Source organism: Colletotrichum spaethianum (genome assembly GCF_022836535.1).
Source record: "Colletotrichum spaethianum MAFF 239500 DNA, contig01, whole genome shotgun sequence".
In the NCBI taxonomy this organism is placed as follows: domain Eukaryota; kingdom Fungi; phylum Ascomycota; class Sordariomycetes; order Glomerellales; family Glomerellaceae; genus Colletotrichum; species Colletotrichum spaethianum.
Window position 1 is genome coordinate 921498 of NW_026054771.1, and position 14609 is coordinate 936106.

Consider the following 14609-nt stretch of genomic DNA (forward strand, 5'->3'; position numbering starts at 1 on the left):
GTTGGAGCAACAAACGCGTTTAGAGTAACAACAACATTCAAGGTTGGAGCATGGTCGGAAAACACGTTCGGCCGAAACTTGTTGAAAATAGGGGTATCAATTATTTTTTGCTGTCTGCCCTCTTCCCCTACCACGTGTATGTATCCCCCTGTATCAAGCAGTAACGCCTCGCCTCCGAATAAGAAAATCAGCAGGGCAGGATTGAGTTGGGAGCTCGAAGACCGCATCACAACTCGTCCCTGTGCACGATATGCACTCTGCCCTTGCCTGTTATATGTACATAGTTGTTGATGTTGTGGTTTCCCCCCCTTTCTATGTAAGATGGAACGCCGCACCGCGCCCCGTCTTCGAAATCATGCGCTCATTAAAGACAGCCGTGCTCGCGTAGAGGGCATGAAGCAAAAAAGAAAGCAAGAGAGGAGAGATGTTGTGCAGGACTTTAGATGACGTTGCCCGCCATGCCCATGAAGAGGGCGTGGACGGCGAGACTCAAAGTCCAGAAGCCGACCTTCTTGAGCCGGCGAACGCGACTCTGCTGGTCCTCAATGTCGCGCGCAAATGCCTCGTATGTCTCGGCCGACATGTCGTCCATGAGACCGCAGTCGAAGATGGACCAGCTGCCGTCGAAGTCGGTGGCACGCTTGACGATGCGGCAGGTGATGGGGATGTAGGTCTTCTTGGCGTTGATGTAGGCCACAATGGGGCGCACAAGAGCCTGGTTGATGTATGAGATGTCCTTTGTGAAAAGGGGCACGGCGGCCTTGACATCGTTTAGGTGAATCCGGAGATCCATGATTAAGTATCTTCGATCCTCTTCTGATGAATCGGACATGTCGGGAGACTGCTGGGCTTGGTCTTCCGCAGCTTCGGGTGCAGCCTGGGAAAGATGGCCCTCTGTAGGCGTAGGACCCAAGAGGTCCGATGCAGTGGTCGCGAGTAGATCCTTCTGCAGCAGTCGCATACGGTTGGAGATGACGACGTCCTCGAGCTGGTCATAGAAGTCTGACATGACTTTGGTGATGCCGTCGTCGATTTCTGCGGGGAACATGACGTCGGCAACAATGTCGACGTTGCCCTCGTAAATCCAGCCAAACGGCCCCTCGACACCTCGGTTGAGGTGGTCTATCTTGAGACCGTCGATGCGCAGACGGCTGAACTTCTTCCATGCTGACGGTTCGCCAACGTCCTCTACGATGTCTCCATTCTCACCAGCAACGGTACCGTGGACTTGGCGCGGGTGAATCGTAAACAGAGAACCGTCGAACGAACCGGACATGTGCGTCGCCGAGAGAAAGTCATAAAACAGCCACTGTTTCCTGAGCTGCGGCAGTTCGCAAGAGTAAATGCTGACTGAGAACGGTCGGAAGCCTTTGGGCTGATGAACGGTGACGAGGAGATCTTCGAGCTTGAAGGAGTCGATCTCGAAGTCACCGGGCTCGTGGGTGTGGCGGTAGGAAAGGGGGTCAACCGCTTCGTCTGACCACTGCACGGATGTGCGGTCGACCACACCACGAACGCCCTTGACTTCGACGTCCTTCAAGAAACCCTTGCCGTTCCACCATTTCAGGAATGACAGGGTCACGTTCACAGTAGCGATGGTGAGGTCGTATTGGGTGTAGTTGCCGTCGTCCTCTTCCATGACTTGACCGTCCTGATCGGTTTGCTTTCCAGTGGCCGCCATCGCTGCGGCGCTCTCAGATGATCCTTTGCTGACCGAAGACGTGACCTGCCCTGGTCGTCGCGACACAAAGACGTTCTTGAAGCTGATGACACCATCTCCCCACTTGGGAACGATGGCTGACTCAAAAATGACTGTGACACCGGCGGACTCGGTCAGAGAGTCGCCAACCCATTTGGCAAGAGTTTCTGTATGGCTTGGGTCAGTGGCCGCACCAGTCCATCGAAAGAGAGAAACTTACCCTGCGCGAAAACGGTGTTGATGCTGAAGATGATCAGGGAGAAGAACGTCGTGGTTCCGACAAGAACCCAGACAAGGTGACCAAACAGAAACCACGATACGAACGCGCCCCATTCGTCAATATTCCATGGGCGCATGCTCCTGATGGACACCCATTTGAACCGAACTTTCATGCGGCCCAGGAACCCGTTTGCAGCGGCCAGGAGTTCGTCCCGGGTAGGCCGGTGTGGCATCTTCGGTATGTGCAAATATTTCGATACGGTGGATGTGATCGATTCGGCGTCGGGGTCCGGTACGTCTGACTTGCCCCGCTCTCCTGGCTTCGGTGCATCTTGCTTCGGCTGGGCCGTCGTGCCCTTCTCTTCTTGTTTCCCGCTCTTGGAGCTATGATGCCTCCTTTCGGCAGGGCCAACACCTCGGGAATCGCTGTGTATCCCTCGTCGCCATGCCTGCCGAGCGAGTTGATATACGTTGGACTTTGTCAGGCCACTGCTCGTGGCAGACTCTGCGGCAACGGCGCACGCTGCTGTTGCCTGTGTAGGTGCAAGGTTGGTAGTGAACCCGACCAGCAGCAGGCCACTGCCCGTATAGCTTCGTCGCGCATTATGAATGTTCGGCCGGGGGAACGAGTGTTGTGGTCCCGAGTGTATCGACCTTCTGAAGGTGTTCGCTCTGGTATAGGAGGGGCTGAGAGCAGGTTGACTGGCTTTCAGGCAGGTGTTCTTGGCCGTCGCGGTCGTGATGGTTGTCCCTCGCAGACCCAATGTCTGCGCCGATCCGCGGGCGCAGGACCAAAAACGACGCCCGAGTAGAGTCGTTGAAGCGTTAGACATGTCTCCAGCTCATCCTGTCTCTTGGTTGAACAAAGAGACAGCGGCGACGAAATGACGAGGGACAAAGAGCGACGCTGTTTATTTACCGCAAAGGGACCAAAAAGAAAATGCATAGAGGGGTGAAGCAAGTTGGTATCGAGGGAGATACACGGCAAATGCTAGCACATTTCATGCGCTCATGCAGAAATGACTGAGATGCAAAGCTGGGCCAGGGAAGGGCACCTGTGAAAAGTCATCCATGACGCGCTACCGCAGCTCTACCTCGCTGAACCCGGCAGGACCCGTTACCAAAGGTACCTTACCATGTACGTATGGGGCGTCACCTCACATCAGAAAAATTTCATAGACAGCATGGTCCGTGCGGCAAGTCTGGGCCTCATGCTGACCACCTCACCTCTACCTTGGTGAGTGTGGCTCACCTGAGCTGAAGTCCCTGGGGCCTGGGCGGTGCAAGGGTAAACAGAGCGCAGAGGCTTGACTCCTTTCTCAGCACAATCCCCCCGGCCTTATCCCCTTATCGATAGCGAAACACAAAATTTTGGAATTCGGCGATAAATCGATACTGGCACTGGCAATTGGGCGCCCGCCGCTTTTTTCTTCACGACCGCCTGCCACACACCCCCGCCAGACCGACTCGGCTCGACACACAACACCCAACCCAGAAACACCCTCAACCGAAGGCCGATATACAACTCACGATTGATTTTCCTGCCCACCCGTCAAAAGTCCCTCGATCACCACGTACCCGAAAAACCACCCACCATGCCTGCCCCGACCGCCATCAAGCAGGCGGAGACCGCTGCCCCGCCATTCGAGGCCGCCCTCCAGGAGCCTCAGCAAGATGAGGAACTCCTCCTCGATGCGCCGACCCTGCCTGAGGAGATGGATGCGATCCTGCCCAGCGTGCCGCAGAACGGAGAGGAGGGCGAGATGGTCGTCGACGAGGAGAACCGCCCGCGCTTTGCGCCCGCCAGAGACATCGTGCGCCACCCCTGCCTCGCCTATCATGGTCTCTATGTCAGGAACTAAACCGTTGTGCCCAGGACCCCGTCACCAGAATAGAGACTCGCAAGGTCCCCGTGCCTCCTCACAGATTCACACCCCTCAAGTCCGCTTGGCCCAAGAGTACGCTCTCCCCTGCACCGGGCTTCGAACTGTACTCGAAGATCCAGTTGCGCTAACGCTTGACACCCAGTCTACCCGCCGCTCGTCGAGCACCTCAAGCTCCAGGTCCGCATGAACCCGCGCCGGAAACAGGTCGAGCTCCGCACGTCGAAGCACACCACCGAGGACGGTGCCCTGCAGAAGGGCGAGGACTTTGTCAAGGCCTTCACCCTGGGCTTCGACGTCGACGATGCTATTGCGCTGTTGCGTCTCGACGACCTCTACAGTAAGACTGCCCTGGCTTGCCATGTTTGCACAATGTACGAGTACTGACACAACCCGCAGTCGAGACGTTCGAGATCCGTGATGTCAAGCAGGTCATGGGTAACGAGGCGCAAGGCCGTGCCATCGGCCGCATTGCAGGCAAGGACGGCAAGACAAAGTGTACGGACCTCCTCTCCCCCCTTCCCTCGCAAGCTGAGTCGCAACCACTAACACATCGATACAGTCGCCATCGAAAACGCCAGCAAGACCCGTATCGTCCTGGCCGACAGCAAGATCCACATTCTCGGCGCCTACAAGAACATCCACATGGCCCGCGAGTCCATTGTCAGCCTGATTCTCGGAAAGCCGCCTTCCAAGGTCTACGGCAACCTGCGGACGGTCGCGGCGCGCATGAAGGAGAGATTCTAAAGCATGGGAGCTGCAGGTCGGGTAACCGACAAAAGTAAATAAAGAAAAGGAGAAGAAAAAGAGGGTGGAAAAAAGTCATGGATAAAACCTTTTGGGTGGTTTAATGATTGGCATGAATGGCATCCTATCATGGACTTCGGCGTTGTGGGCATTTTAGAGAGATTCCAAAAAATTCCTTTTTTTTTTAGGGACGGGGGGAAATGAGAAAGATTCCAAACAGACTCTCGCTCTGGCTGCAATGCTTGATGGATGTGACGATTGATACAAGACTGTGGTGATCTGGTGTGGAGATGCTTCAAGAGTGGGTGTGCTTTGCCAACGGGCATCGTGCTGCACATGAGCAAATACCTGTTGTGTTGTTTGAACATTCAATACCGAGAGTTGAGCATCGAGACCGACTAGTGAACAGCTCCGTACAAACTAGTACCAGGACACGCAAGAGCCGTCGTTGATTATTGGTACAAGAAGCAAACCTCATCGTCGTCCTTCCCGATGCCATTTCAGCTTCACCAAGTCTGCTGTAATCCCCGAACTACATGGGCCCGAAAGGAAAGGAAATGTGCGGTTATTATGGAACTCCGAGTCCCTGTATATGACAACACTAGGCAACGGACGAGGCGAAATCGGCTCGCGACAGTCTACGGAAAGAACCAGACTGTGCCAAAAGGGGAAAAAAACTCGCACCGAGTAACCCCCAGCAGAAACATACACAAGCGTCACGGTCCAGCGTTGGGTGAAGAAATGTCCGTAATGCGTTACTCCATAGACGTCTATACGTGCCTACCCCCGTCGAAGAAAGACTTTTTACATCATGGCCAACTCCCCGGCGGCCGACTGTTCAAGCCATGCCTTTACCCAGGCATCTTGGACTGGGATTAAACCTTTTTCCCCTTCCTCACTTCACTCTCTCGTCTCTGTCTCTCTCATTCTCTCTACCCTTTCTCCCTCTCTCTCACACTCACTCTTATGCGGGTCTTCAGATGGTCATAGGACTGAAGAGATTTCTCTTTCCGTTCAAGGTACTTCCCTTCTTACTCCTCGTCGGCCTCGCCCTCCTGAGGCGCCTCGTCGTGCTCCTCGTCGTCGTCGAGGCTGCCGGCGGGCAGCTCGTACAGGCGGAGGATGGACTTGTTGGGGTCCTTGACGAGGATGTACTTGGTGTCCTGCTCGCGTCTGAGACACATGTCGGCAATGGTGCGGACGATACCCCAGCCGTTGGAGAGCGACAGGTTCATCTGGTTGGCAAAGTCGCGGGGCTTCCAGCCGACGACGCCGAGGATGACGTGCTTGTCGTTGGACTTGGGGTTGGCGCGGGACACGAAACTGGAGTGCACGTTAGCAATGGTCAACTCAGGGAGGACTTGGGCAGAAAAGAAAGGGGGAAAACGTACCCGAGCTTCATGACGTCGGCGCGGGCGAGGATGCTCTGCACCGTCCACCTGGCGAGCTTGCACGAGTTGTTCTTCATCTCCGTCGCGACGACGGCACCGCGCTGGCTGACGAGCTTCGTCCGCCAGTCGAGGGCGCCACCGCTGCCCTGGGCCTTGCTGTCGAACTCGTTGAGGGCGTGCAGGGTGACGAGCTGGTCGTCGCCGCTGATGGCGTTCTTCTGGACGGCGTCGACCTCGGTACGCACAATGAGGTAGGTGTTGTCCTCCTCGCTGTTGGTGGACAGGTCGAACTTGCGGTACTTGTAGGCCTTGGAGGCGGGCGGGTCCGTGTCCTCGGACGCGTTGTAGAAGGGGTTGGCGTGGGCCATCTCGAGCTTCTGGTTCTCGTTCTCGACGACGACCTGGTTGGCGAAGTTGTGGTTGATGTAGGTGGCCTCCTCGGCGAGGGCGCCGGGCATGTTGAGGCTGTCCTTGGAGCCGTCCGAGGCGTCCATGGGGGAGTCGGCGGCGTTCTCGTTGACCGTGACCATGTCGAGCGCGGCGTTGTCGCGCTTGTCGAAGAAGACCTTGTTGCCCTGCACCGAGATGACAATGTCCCAGGGGTAGACGGACCGCGGGGAGCACATGAGCATGGAGAGGATGCTGTCGGTGGCGAAGATGGAGGCCTCGTTCTTGTCGGCGAGCTCCTGGATCACAGGATCGGAAGAAGTCGTGACATTGTACGCAGCGCGGTCGATAGGGTTGAGCTTGCGCTCGAAGCCCTTGACGGCAGGCTTGTCGTACGAGCGGTCGTAGTGGTAGACGAAGCCGTAGGCGTCGACGTCCTCGCCCTCGTCGGCGTCCAGGTTGAGCTTGGCGAGGCGGTTGTACTCAATCTCCTCGAGGAGCTTCCAGTCCGCCTTGATGTTGACGCTGGCGTCGCGGTTGCGGGCGGGCTTGTCGTAGTCCTTCCAGCCGAAGCGGCGGCCGCCACGGCCGCCACCTCTTCCGCCCCGGTCGAAGCCGCCGCCTCCGTAGCCACCGCGACCTCCCTGTTGGCCGCCGCGGGCGAGCGTGGTCCGGCCACCGCGGGCGGTCGTGTTGGCACCGCCACGCTGGCCACGGCCGCGGGTGAAGACGGCGCCACGGCCGAATCTTGTCTTGGCGCTGTCGCGGGTGTTGCTGACGACGGAGAAGGTGGACTCGTCCTCGGCGGGAGGAGCGTTAAAGGAGATGGCGTGGCCGGCACCGTAGACTTGTTGGTCTTCATTTCGTTGACGGTAGAGGTTAGCGACCATGTTCTTTCTCTCATCCCCAGAGTCGACGGGGAGGAGGGTTCGTGTCGAGACTTACCACGGTAGTTGCGGTTGTACTGCTGTCTTCCGCCGCGGCCTTCCCTATCCTTGCCCTCGGAAGTCCAGTCGGCCATGCGACCGAGCTTGTCGCCCTTGGAGAAGGGCGCATAGGGGACACCATTCAGGGTGGTGTCGCTGGTGACGGGCGGGCCCCAGCCATCGCCGGACGGGCAAGTCTCGACGAGCTTGACCCAGTCGATTTCCTGAGCCATATTGGAGAATGTGTGTTTTCCCTTCGGATCGGATGCGGGGAAGGAGAGATTTCAAGACTTTCGAATCGAAATCGGGTCTGCTGAGCGTCTCTCGGGTTTGGGGGAGAAGACGGGAGGGGAGGGGGTGCAGCAGCGCTTTCGGGCTTCAGGCAAAGATTGGAAAAGTCGTCAAGGATTTGGTGTAGTGCGCCTCCTCTCTCGCCGTTGATTTTCGTCGTTCGGATTTGGTGGGGTGAACTTTGTGGGGCAGAGCGGGCAAAATTTCGAGAGTTGTGTTTCGGCACCTGGCGGCGTCTGACAGCCACTCGTTTCCACGCGTCGCGGGGCCACCGCCAGCTGTGGCTGTGGTTGTCGTGGGTGGTCATGGTTGCCAAACACAAAAAGCCATGTGCTCTGGGCGGCGAACTGCATGCCGCACTAATGCGGCGGGCGCATGAGATTGGAGGAAGTGCCATCGGTGCATTGAGATCACCTCACTCTCGTCACCGTTCTCGCCTTTTGGATCCTTGTTTTTATAGTCTCATTGCGGCCGTGGTATCAAAAGTATTCCCTGAATATACTCCCAATGGTCCCCCGCCTAAGCACAAGCAGAAACGTTCCCTGAACCTCACTATATACACAAGCCGTATCCCCCTCATAATCAGACGTTGCACCCTTAGTAGGTGTAAGACATCATCTCAGGCCCGGAGCAGAAGACGTTCTCCAAGGCATCCCTGACCTCGAACTCCTCCATGACGGCGCCAAAGCTGAAGCCCAGTTAGCACGTGTAACCCCCACGCCCAGGTGCACGATCAACACATACCCGTAGCATCGGACCTTGTCCTTGAGCTCGTCGGTGAGCTTTTGGAAGTCCTCGGCCCGCAGCTCGTGGGCTCTGGGGTGGCCCAGGACCATGCCCCAGGCCATAACGGGCGTGACCTCGCCGTCGAGGTTCAGCTTCTTGCTGAGGTCGAGCAGGGCCGAGAGGCTGCCCTTGCTGACTTCCCACGTCCTCTGCTGGGAGTCCAGGTCCCCGTTGACGTTGCTGTACCCGAACGGGATGTCCGGCGTCAGCTCCGGGAAGGGCGCCGGCGGGCAGGAGGCCATCAGCGCGTGGCCGCAGGGCTCGCCGCCCATCTCGCTTGATCTCTCCAGTAGCCATGGCATGTGATTCATGCAGGGTTTCTCGAGACTGTTGCATACCCTCGATAAAAATCGCACTCGTCAGCAAGTTCTTCTTTTTCCGTTTTTCGGTTCATCAGATTTTTTTTTCTTTCGCTCTCACGCCCACCCGAGCTCCCGATGGTGTCCAGGGCTTGGGTGGTTATGACAAGTTCTTTTTTCTTCTTCTTCTTCACTGCGGGGGAGGTGATAGGTATGCCTTCGAGGGTGGTGGTTATCGTACGTTAAGACGAAGTCAATGCCCGCCTGCTCAAAGTCCACACCTCTGCCAGAACTCTGTCCTTGTTGTCTGTTCTGCAGCTGCTGGCTCCCCATCTGGGGAAGGGGAGGGGCGGACCGTGTGAGTGGGAGTGAGACGGACCGTGAGACGAAGGCGACACCGACGGCGCTGTCGTGGATGTCAAGGGCGGCGTGTAGGCGTTTTGGCCGTAGCTGTTGCCCGACTGGCTGGCGCTGGACGTATAGCCCACGCTAAGATTGCTGACCATGTCGTCGCCGTAGTGGGACAGCGGGATGCCGTTCTGGACAAGGAGCTGCTTGAGCTGCCGGTTCTCCTCGGCTATCTTGTCCTTGTCTTGGGATATGTTGCTGAAGATCTCCTTCAGTCGTAGCACCTCGTCTTCGAGAGCCTTGATGTACAGCTCTTTTCTTTCACGGTGCGTGCTGCAGGATTCCGTCGTCAGCATGCGACGCCGCGTCGCTGAAGCCCCTAGCACGGGTCGTTGCAGCTTACCGTTGCGCCTGGCGGTTCAATTCCTGCCGCCGGGTCAGAGCAGGCTTGCTGTCGGGCTTTGGTCCTCTTCTCTTGGGCGGTTGGCCGTCTACGGATGGCTGGTGTTAGATTACAAGCTGCCGGTGTAGCTGTGGCTGTCGCCTTACCTCGCGTGGTCCTCTTTTCCGTCAAGGACTTGAGGAAGCCGAGATTCAGAGAGCTCAAAGGCCCCCTCTCCTGGTCAGAGCCGGAGCCGCCGCCGCCATACTGTCCCTGCGACGGCTGCTTTCCATACTGGTCGGGCGACAACGAGGAAGCCATCGCTGCCCTATCGTGTAGCGAGCTCACCGATTGCTTGCGTGTCGGGGACGACGACTGATTCGGCGGGGTGAGGTAAGTTGCTACGTTGCCTAGGTCAGTCATTGTGTCGTCGAAATGGCATCACACAAAACAAGAGAGAAAGCTCCAGAGAGAGAGAAATGCTGCGAACGTAACGTCGTCATGTGAAAGGCGCGTGGTGCCAGGCGATGGTGGGGGGCGGGGATGGGCACTTTTGAATTACGTCTCGACCCGAGGGCATAGCGACAACCAAAGAGGGACCAGATGGGCTAGCGGGCTTACCGTGGACGATCTGCTGCGCGATGTGCGGTCACCAGCTTCGTATGGTAATGTGATGCTGAATGACGGCGACTATCGTCCGTCAAAGCTAAAGGGATGCGGCAGTGGAAAGGGGTCGAGCCGTGCAAGGCTTGTATCATGCAGGTGGATAGCCGAACCGCGATTATGGTTATTTGAGAAGAAGGTGCTCCCGAATTTGAAACCCAATCCTGGCGTCCGAGCTGTCTGAGGAGGCTATGCGGTTGCGACGAGAGGGGAGGGGCAACGAGCAGGGCGCGCGGGTTGCCGTAGAGAAGGGTCGGGGTAGGTAAGGCAGTCTGGTCCGCCCTGTTTTAGATTTGTTTGACACGGTCCAGACGAAGGAGTATGTCGTGCGTCCGGGGTTGGACGGTTGCAGTGTCTGTCTTCTGGCCTTGGCTCGGGTTGCCCTAAATGCTGCCCGTCCGTCCAACTTTGGGGTTTGGGGAAAAAAGGTTGGAGGAGGGTAGCAGGAAACCCTCGAGGCGATAAGCAGAGAACGGATGACGGCGGAGCGGAGAAACCACCAGGCAGGCAGGCAGGCGACAAGAGACAAGAGACGGGGGCGTTGACTACCCTTGACTTCACCAGTGGGTGGTGGTGCGGTTCTGCGGCGGTGGTGGTGGTGTTGGCTAATGACTGTCGCGGATCGAGATGACGAGAAGGGACGCCACCGCCCTTTTTCTAAGACAAGATGGCGGATGCCGAGTGCAAAAAACGTGAACGGGCGGGTAACCCAGTCCGTCACTCGAGTCTCGAGTCTGGATGAGCCGCAGGAAGATTGACGGGAGGGAGGATATGCGGGGTTTCAGCGGCAGCCTGTCCGTTCCTCGGGATTAGAGCCGGCCTTGGGGTCCAGTACAGCACGGCAGGAAAAGGGCTGAGTGGTGGGTGTTCACGGATCGACGTTGAGTGCTTCGATGACTCGCTCACCAAAAGTGTTTGTTTTCTTTCGTTTGACAGGAACGGAAGTGGTTACTCGACGTCAAGCCTGGGTCCAGCGCCCCTGGTTTGTTGTTGTTGGGTTGGGATGAGTTGGGTTGGTCTAAAGGACTCGACCAAGACTCCGACTTTGTTGCTTTTTCGGAGTCATCGGCGTTCGACCCCAGTTCTCTACAAAGCCCGTCTGCCTTACGTGAGAAGGACGCGGTCCAGAAACCCAGATTGGCGAAAAGCCCTCGAGCGTTCGTCACCGGGTAGGGCTATGCTATTTCGACTAGCCTACGCGCGACTGCTGGCGGCGATGGAAGCCGAGAGGGCCGCCCCCGAGGGTGACAAATACTGGGATTCTACGTTGGACCCGGCACTGACAGCGGCGGGGAGGCTGGAAAGGCGCGTTCCGTGGGTGACGACGGGCGGCGGACCAGGTCGGTCTGGACCCTCCCTTTCCCTGCTACTCTGCGTCCGCTGGCGGTTGTTATGTGAGGTCCAATGCGGTGTATCCGCATGTGGTCAAGCACAAGTCAGGTCGTACACACTGAGGGATAGGAAGAGAGAGAGCAGTCAATAGGTCCAGCACAGCGGGGAATGTCGCAGCAAAGTCTTGGCCTCTTATCCAAAGCCGCCCGCGGCCGATGCGATGTAGGTAGTTCCTTAGGCTTTCGGGTCCGAGAAGGGCATACGCGTCGAATTCAAGCAAAGGCCAGAAGCTTTGAGCATCCCGAGCTTGTTCGAACGAGACCGGATGCACAGCTCCAACGGGATGGCATGATCGGCCCTGGTTGGCAATCCAGGAGGGTGATAAGTCCACCTGTCGAGCAGCCAACAGGAAGCTTCTGCCCGCAAAAGCATCGTAACGAAGAGAAAGAGAGAGAGAGAAAGGTGCTGCGCCAGCTTCAGACGGAGGCTAAGATGGATGAGGAGGGGGTTCGTTCTCATTCGCAGGTCTCGCATCAATTTTTTTTTAATTTTTTAGTTCGAGACCGGGCCAGTCAGGTGGGAGTAATTAAGAGGTGGCCTGTTCTACCTAGCTGAGTTTGGCTCTAGCACGTACAACAAGCAAGCTGGGCAAACTGGAGACAAGGCCCTCTCGGTGCAGCACAAGGCCCCCTGCCGGCCCTTGCTGGAATGCATTCGCGTGGCTTAAGTTGCTTGATTCGGCGTCTCATGCTCCCAGCTCCCAGCTCCCGACCCTGCTGCTCCAGGCGCAGCATCAACACACAAACACCGCCCGACTCTCTGTCCCGGGACCAGCTCCGAGGTGGTCGGCCTGGAACCTGAGTGGCAGGGTTGGCCTGCGGGCATGTTTGCTTGTTTGTTTGCCTATCAACACTGCGCGTCTTGGAACTGTCAGATTCGAATGCACAAGGCTCTTTCGCCGACAATCCAATATCCCATACGTCCGTATCAAGACGACGACCCCATGTCTGTGCCGGCCCAGCCCTTTTTCCAATGGTCCAAGCTGCGTCCGCGCGTTCACGAGCTGCTGCAGTGCAGGCCATCTTGCGAAGCGAACCTTCACGAATCCCATCTCCCAGTTTTCCATCCACACAAGCCTCGGTCCAATGGCCGTGTCGACATCGGACGACCTGGGAAAGCCAAGAGTCCCTTAACCGGACCTGCAGATCGCGTCCTATTTCCAAGTAGTCACTTGTTATATATCCGTCCTTGGTTGCTATGGTCGCGCTGCCTAGGCTTTTGACACATGTGCACCAGTCCGTGAACCACCAGCTCGACGCACGTCGAGAACCTGCCGCATCCTTCGCTGCAAGCCCTCTGCATCGCGCCCGGTCTTCCAGACCAGACACGGCCCACGTGAAGAGGCTGAACGAGGAATCCCTGCCTTGTCCTTGAACCCAATGAGGGGCACCGGTTCTCACTTATTAAGTTGAGCGCGTGCCGTTCGTCGGCCCCTGGGAAGACGACGATGGATCGTCCGGGAAAAAAAAATGCATGCCGTCATACTATTTCCCGTATGGGAAATCGGGCGGGCCTGGCGTCTTTGTTCGAGTCGAGACCAGCCGCTTGTAGCGCCGCGGTCTCCTCCTCTCCCGTTCTCGTGTCCGTCGCAGTGATTACGATTCTTTGAGCAAAGATCTTTAGTCCACAATCTGCAAAGGCTTTTGACCCTCTCTTCTTCGGCGACGGGGAATACGACGGTAATCTGATCATTGATCGAGCGGTAGGACGTAAACTCTCTGAGACAAGTGAACCCCGGATTGTCTCCCGCTGCTTCAAACATTTCTTGCCCTTTGATCCGCTGGCCAGAGTCTCGCTCGCGCACGCGGCTCCCTTTCGAAACACTCCTCCGGCTAGGGCCAACTCGGGTTGTAGATCGCTCTGCCGCGCTCCGGCTCGCTCACCAGACGGTCCAGCTTTTTCTTGCTTTCTTTTGGATCGTCGCCAAGCTGCAACAAGAATTTGGGAGCGCGATCACCTCGCACGACCACTCAGTCGTGTCGCCTCGCTTTCGGACCAAACTCGAGTTTCCCGTACTGACTACACACCGGCCATGGCTGGCCACGGCAACGTGCTCACCCACCTCCGGGGAGTCGCCATCTTGGCGCCCTGGGTGCTCTGGCTGCTGCTGGCCGATACGGCCATCTCCCTCCAGCTGCCTCTGAAGTGGTTCGCTCCGGACTTCGTGTACAACTCGTCCTCGAGGATCGCCGAGACGGTGTGGTACTGGATCCAGATCATTTTTGAGCGGTTAAACGGCGCGAACCTCACCTTTTCCGGCGACGCGATCCCCCGCGGTGAGTCGGCGGTCGTGGTCGCCAACCATGTCGGATGGGCCGACTTCTACATGATCCAGGCTCTGGCCATCAAGGCCGGGATGCTGGGTCGCTGTCGCTACTTCGCCAAGATCCAATTACGGATAGTCCCATTCCTTGGCTGGGGTTTGTGGGCGATGGGGATGCCCATGGTGAGCCGCAACTGGGCAAAGGACAGGCACGAGCTCGACAGGGTGTTTGCCGGCATCATGAACAGGCAGTGGCCGACCTGTAAGTGCGCTCGCGGGCAGACTCTTACGTAGCGGGCGCAGACATGGACTCACCTACAAGCCAGGGCTTATCAGCTTCAGCGAGGCCACTCGCTTCACCAAGAAGAAGTACGAGCAGTCGCTCGTGTGGTGTAAGGAGTCGGGCCGGCCGCAGCCCAAGCACTTGCTGTATCCCCGGACGAAGGGGTTCATCACCACGGTGCAGCATCTGAGGAAGGCCCCGCATGTCAAGGCCGTGTACGACGTTACGATTGCGTACCAGAGGGGAGCGAGTTCCTGGCGGCGCCGAGTATGTGGGACACTCTGAGCGTGCCTGGGCTAAGCTCTCGATTGGGGTACAAGTTCCACGTCCACGTTCGCAGGTTCCCCCTCGAGACTCTGCCGCAGGATGATGAAAAGCTGGCAAAGTGGCTCGAGAACCTGTGGGTTGAGAAGGGAGAATGGCTGGACCTCAAGAAGGCGGAATGGGCGTCTATAGCATGAGGTTAGCCGATCCAGATACGGCGCGAACCCGGGCGAGGCCGAGATACTTCTTCTCGTCCCAGACAACCTAGTCTGTGGTCTTCAACGGCGAGTGAATTTGGGCGAGGTTCTGGTGGATCAGTGATGACTGTCAACAGGGCGGGTGGCGTTGTTGTCGAAAAGGTGAAATTAATGAAGGAACATGTATAC

The 14609-nt window shown here is 57.4% G+C and overlaps 5 protein-coding genes across 5 annotated transcripts; 2 read left to right on the forward strand and 3 right to left on the reverse strand.

Moving 5' to 3' along the window:
• Positions 1–439: 439 nt before the first annotated feature.
• On the reverse strand, positions 440–2751 carry ColSpa_00241 (mitochondrial distribution and morphology protein 31; the record flags this gene model as incomplete). Its single annotated transcript, XM_049266453.1, has 2 exons — positions 440–1866; positions 1920–2751. 2 exons carry the CDS (start codon positions 2749–2751, stop codon positions 440–442), a joined length of 2259 nt encoding a protein of 752 aa, XP_049122410.1.
• Positions 2752–3513: 762 nt separating this feature from the next.
• ColSpa_00242 (pre-rRNA-processing protein PNO1) lies at positions 3514–4548 on the forward strand (the record flags this gene model as incomplete). The annotated part of the gene is made up of 5 exons (XM_049266454.1): positions 3514–3732; positions 3795–3876; positions 3947–4141; positions 4201–4299; positions 4364–4548. 5 exons carry the CDS (start codon positions 3514–3516, stop codon positions 4546–4548), a joined length of 780 nt encoding a protein of 259 aa, XP_049122411.1.
• Positions 4549–8140: 3592 nt separating this feature from the next.
• Positions 8141–8601, reverse strand: ColSpa_00243 (uncharacterized protein; the record flags this gene model as incomplete). The annotated part of the gene is made up of 2 exons (XM_049266455.1): positions 8141–8231; positions 8288–8601. 2 exons carry the CDS (start codon positions 8599–8601, stop codon positions 8141–8143), a joined length of 405 nt encoding a protein of 134 aa, XP_049122412.1.
• A 269-nt stretch (positions 8602–8870) lies between these two features.
• On the reverse strand, positions 8871–9781 carry ColSpa_00244 (AP-1-like transcription factor; the record flags this gene model as incomplete). The annotated part of the gene is made up of 3 exons (XM_049266456.1): positions 8871–9309; positions 9380–9467; positions 9526–9781. 3 exons carry the CDS (start codon positions 9779–9781, stop codon positions 8871–8873), a joined length of 783 nt encoding a protein of 260 aa, XP_049122413.1.
• A 3664-nt stretch (positions 9782–13445) lies between these two features.
• ColSpa_00245 (putative 1-acyl-sn-glycerol-3-phosphate acyltransferase 5) lies at positions 13446–14420 on the forward strand (the record flags this gene model as incomplete). The annotated part of the gene is made up of 3 exons (XM_049266457.1): positions 13446–13938; positions 14003–14226; positions 14325–14420. 3 exons carry the CDS (start codon positions 13446–13448, stop codon positions 14418–14420), a joined length of 813 nt encoding a protein of 270 aa, XP_049122414.1.
• Positions 14421–14609: the final 189 nt, after the last annotated feature.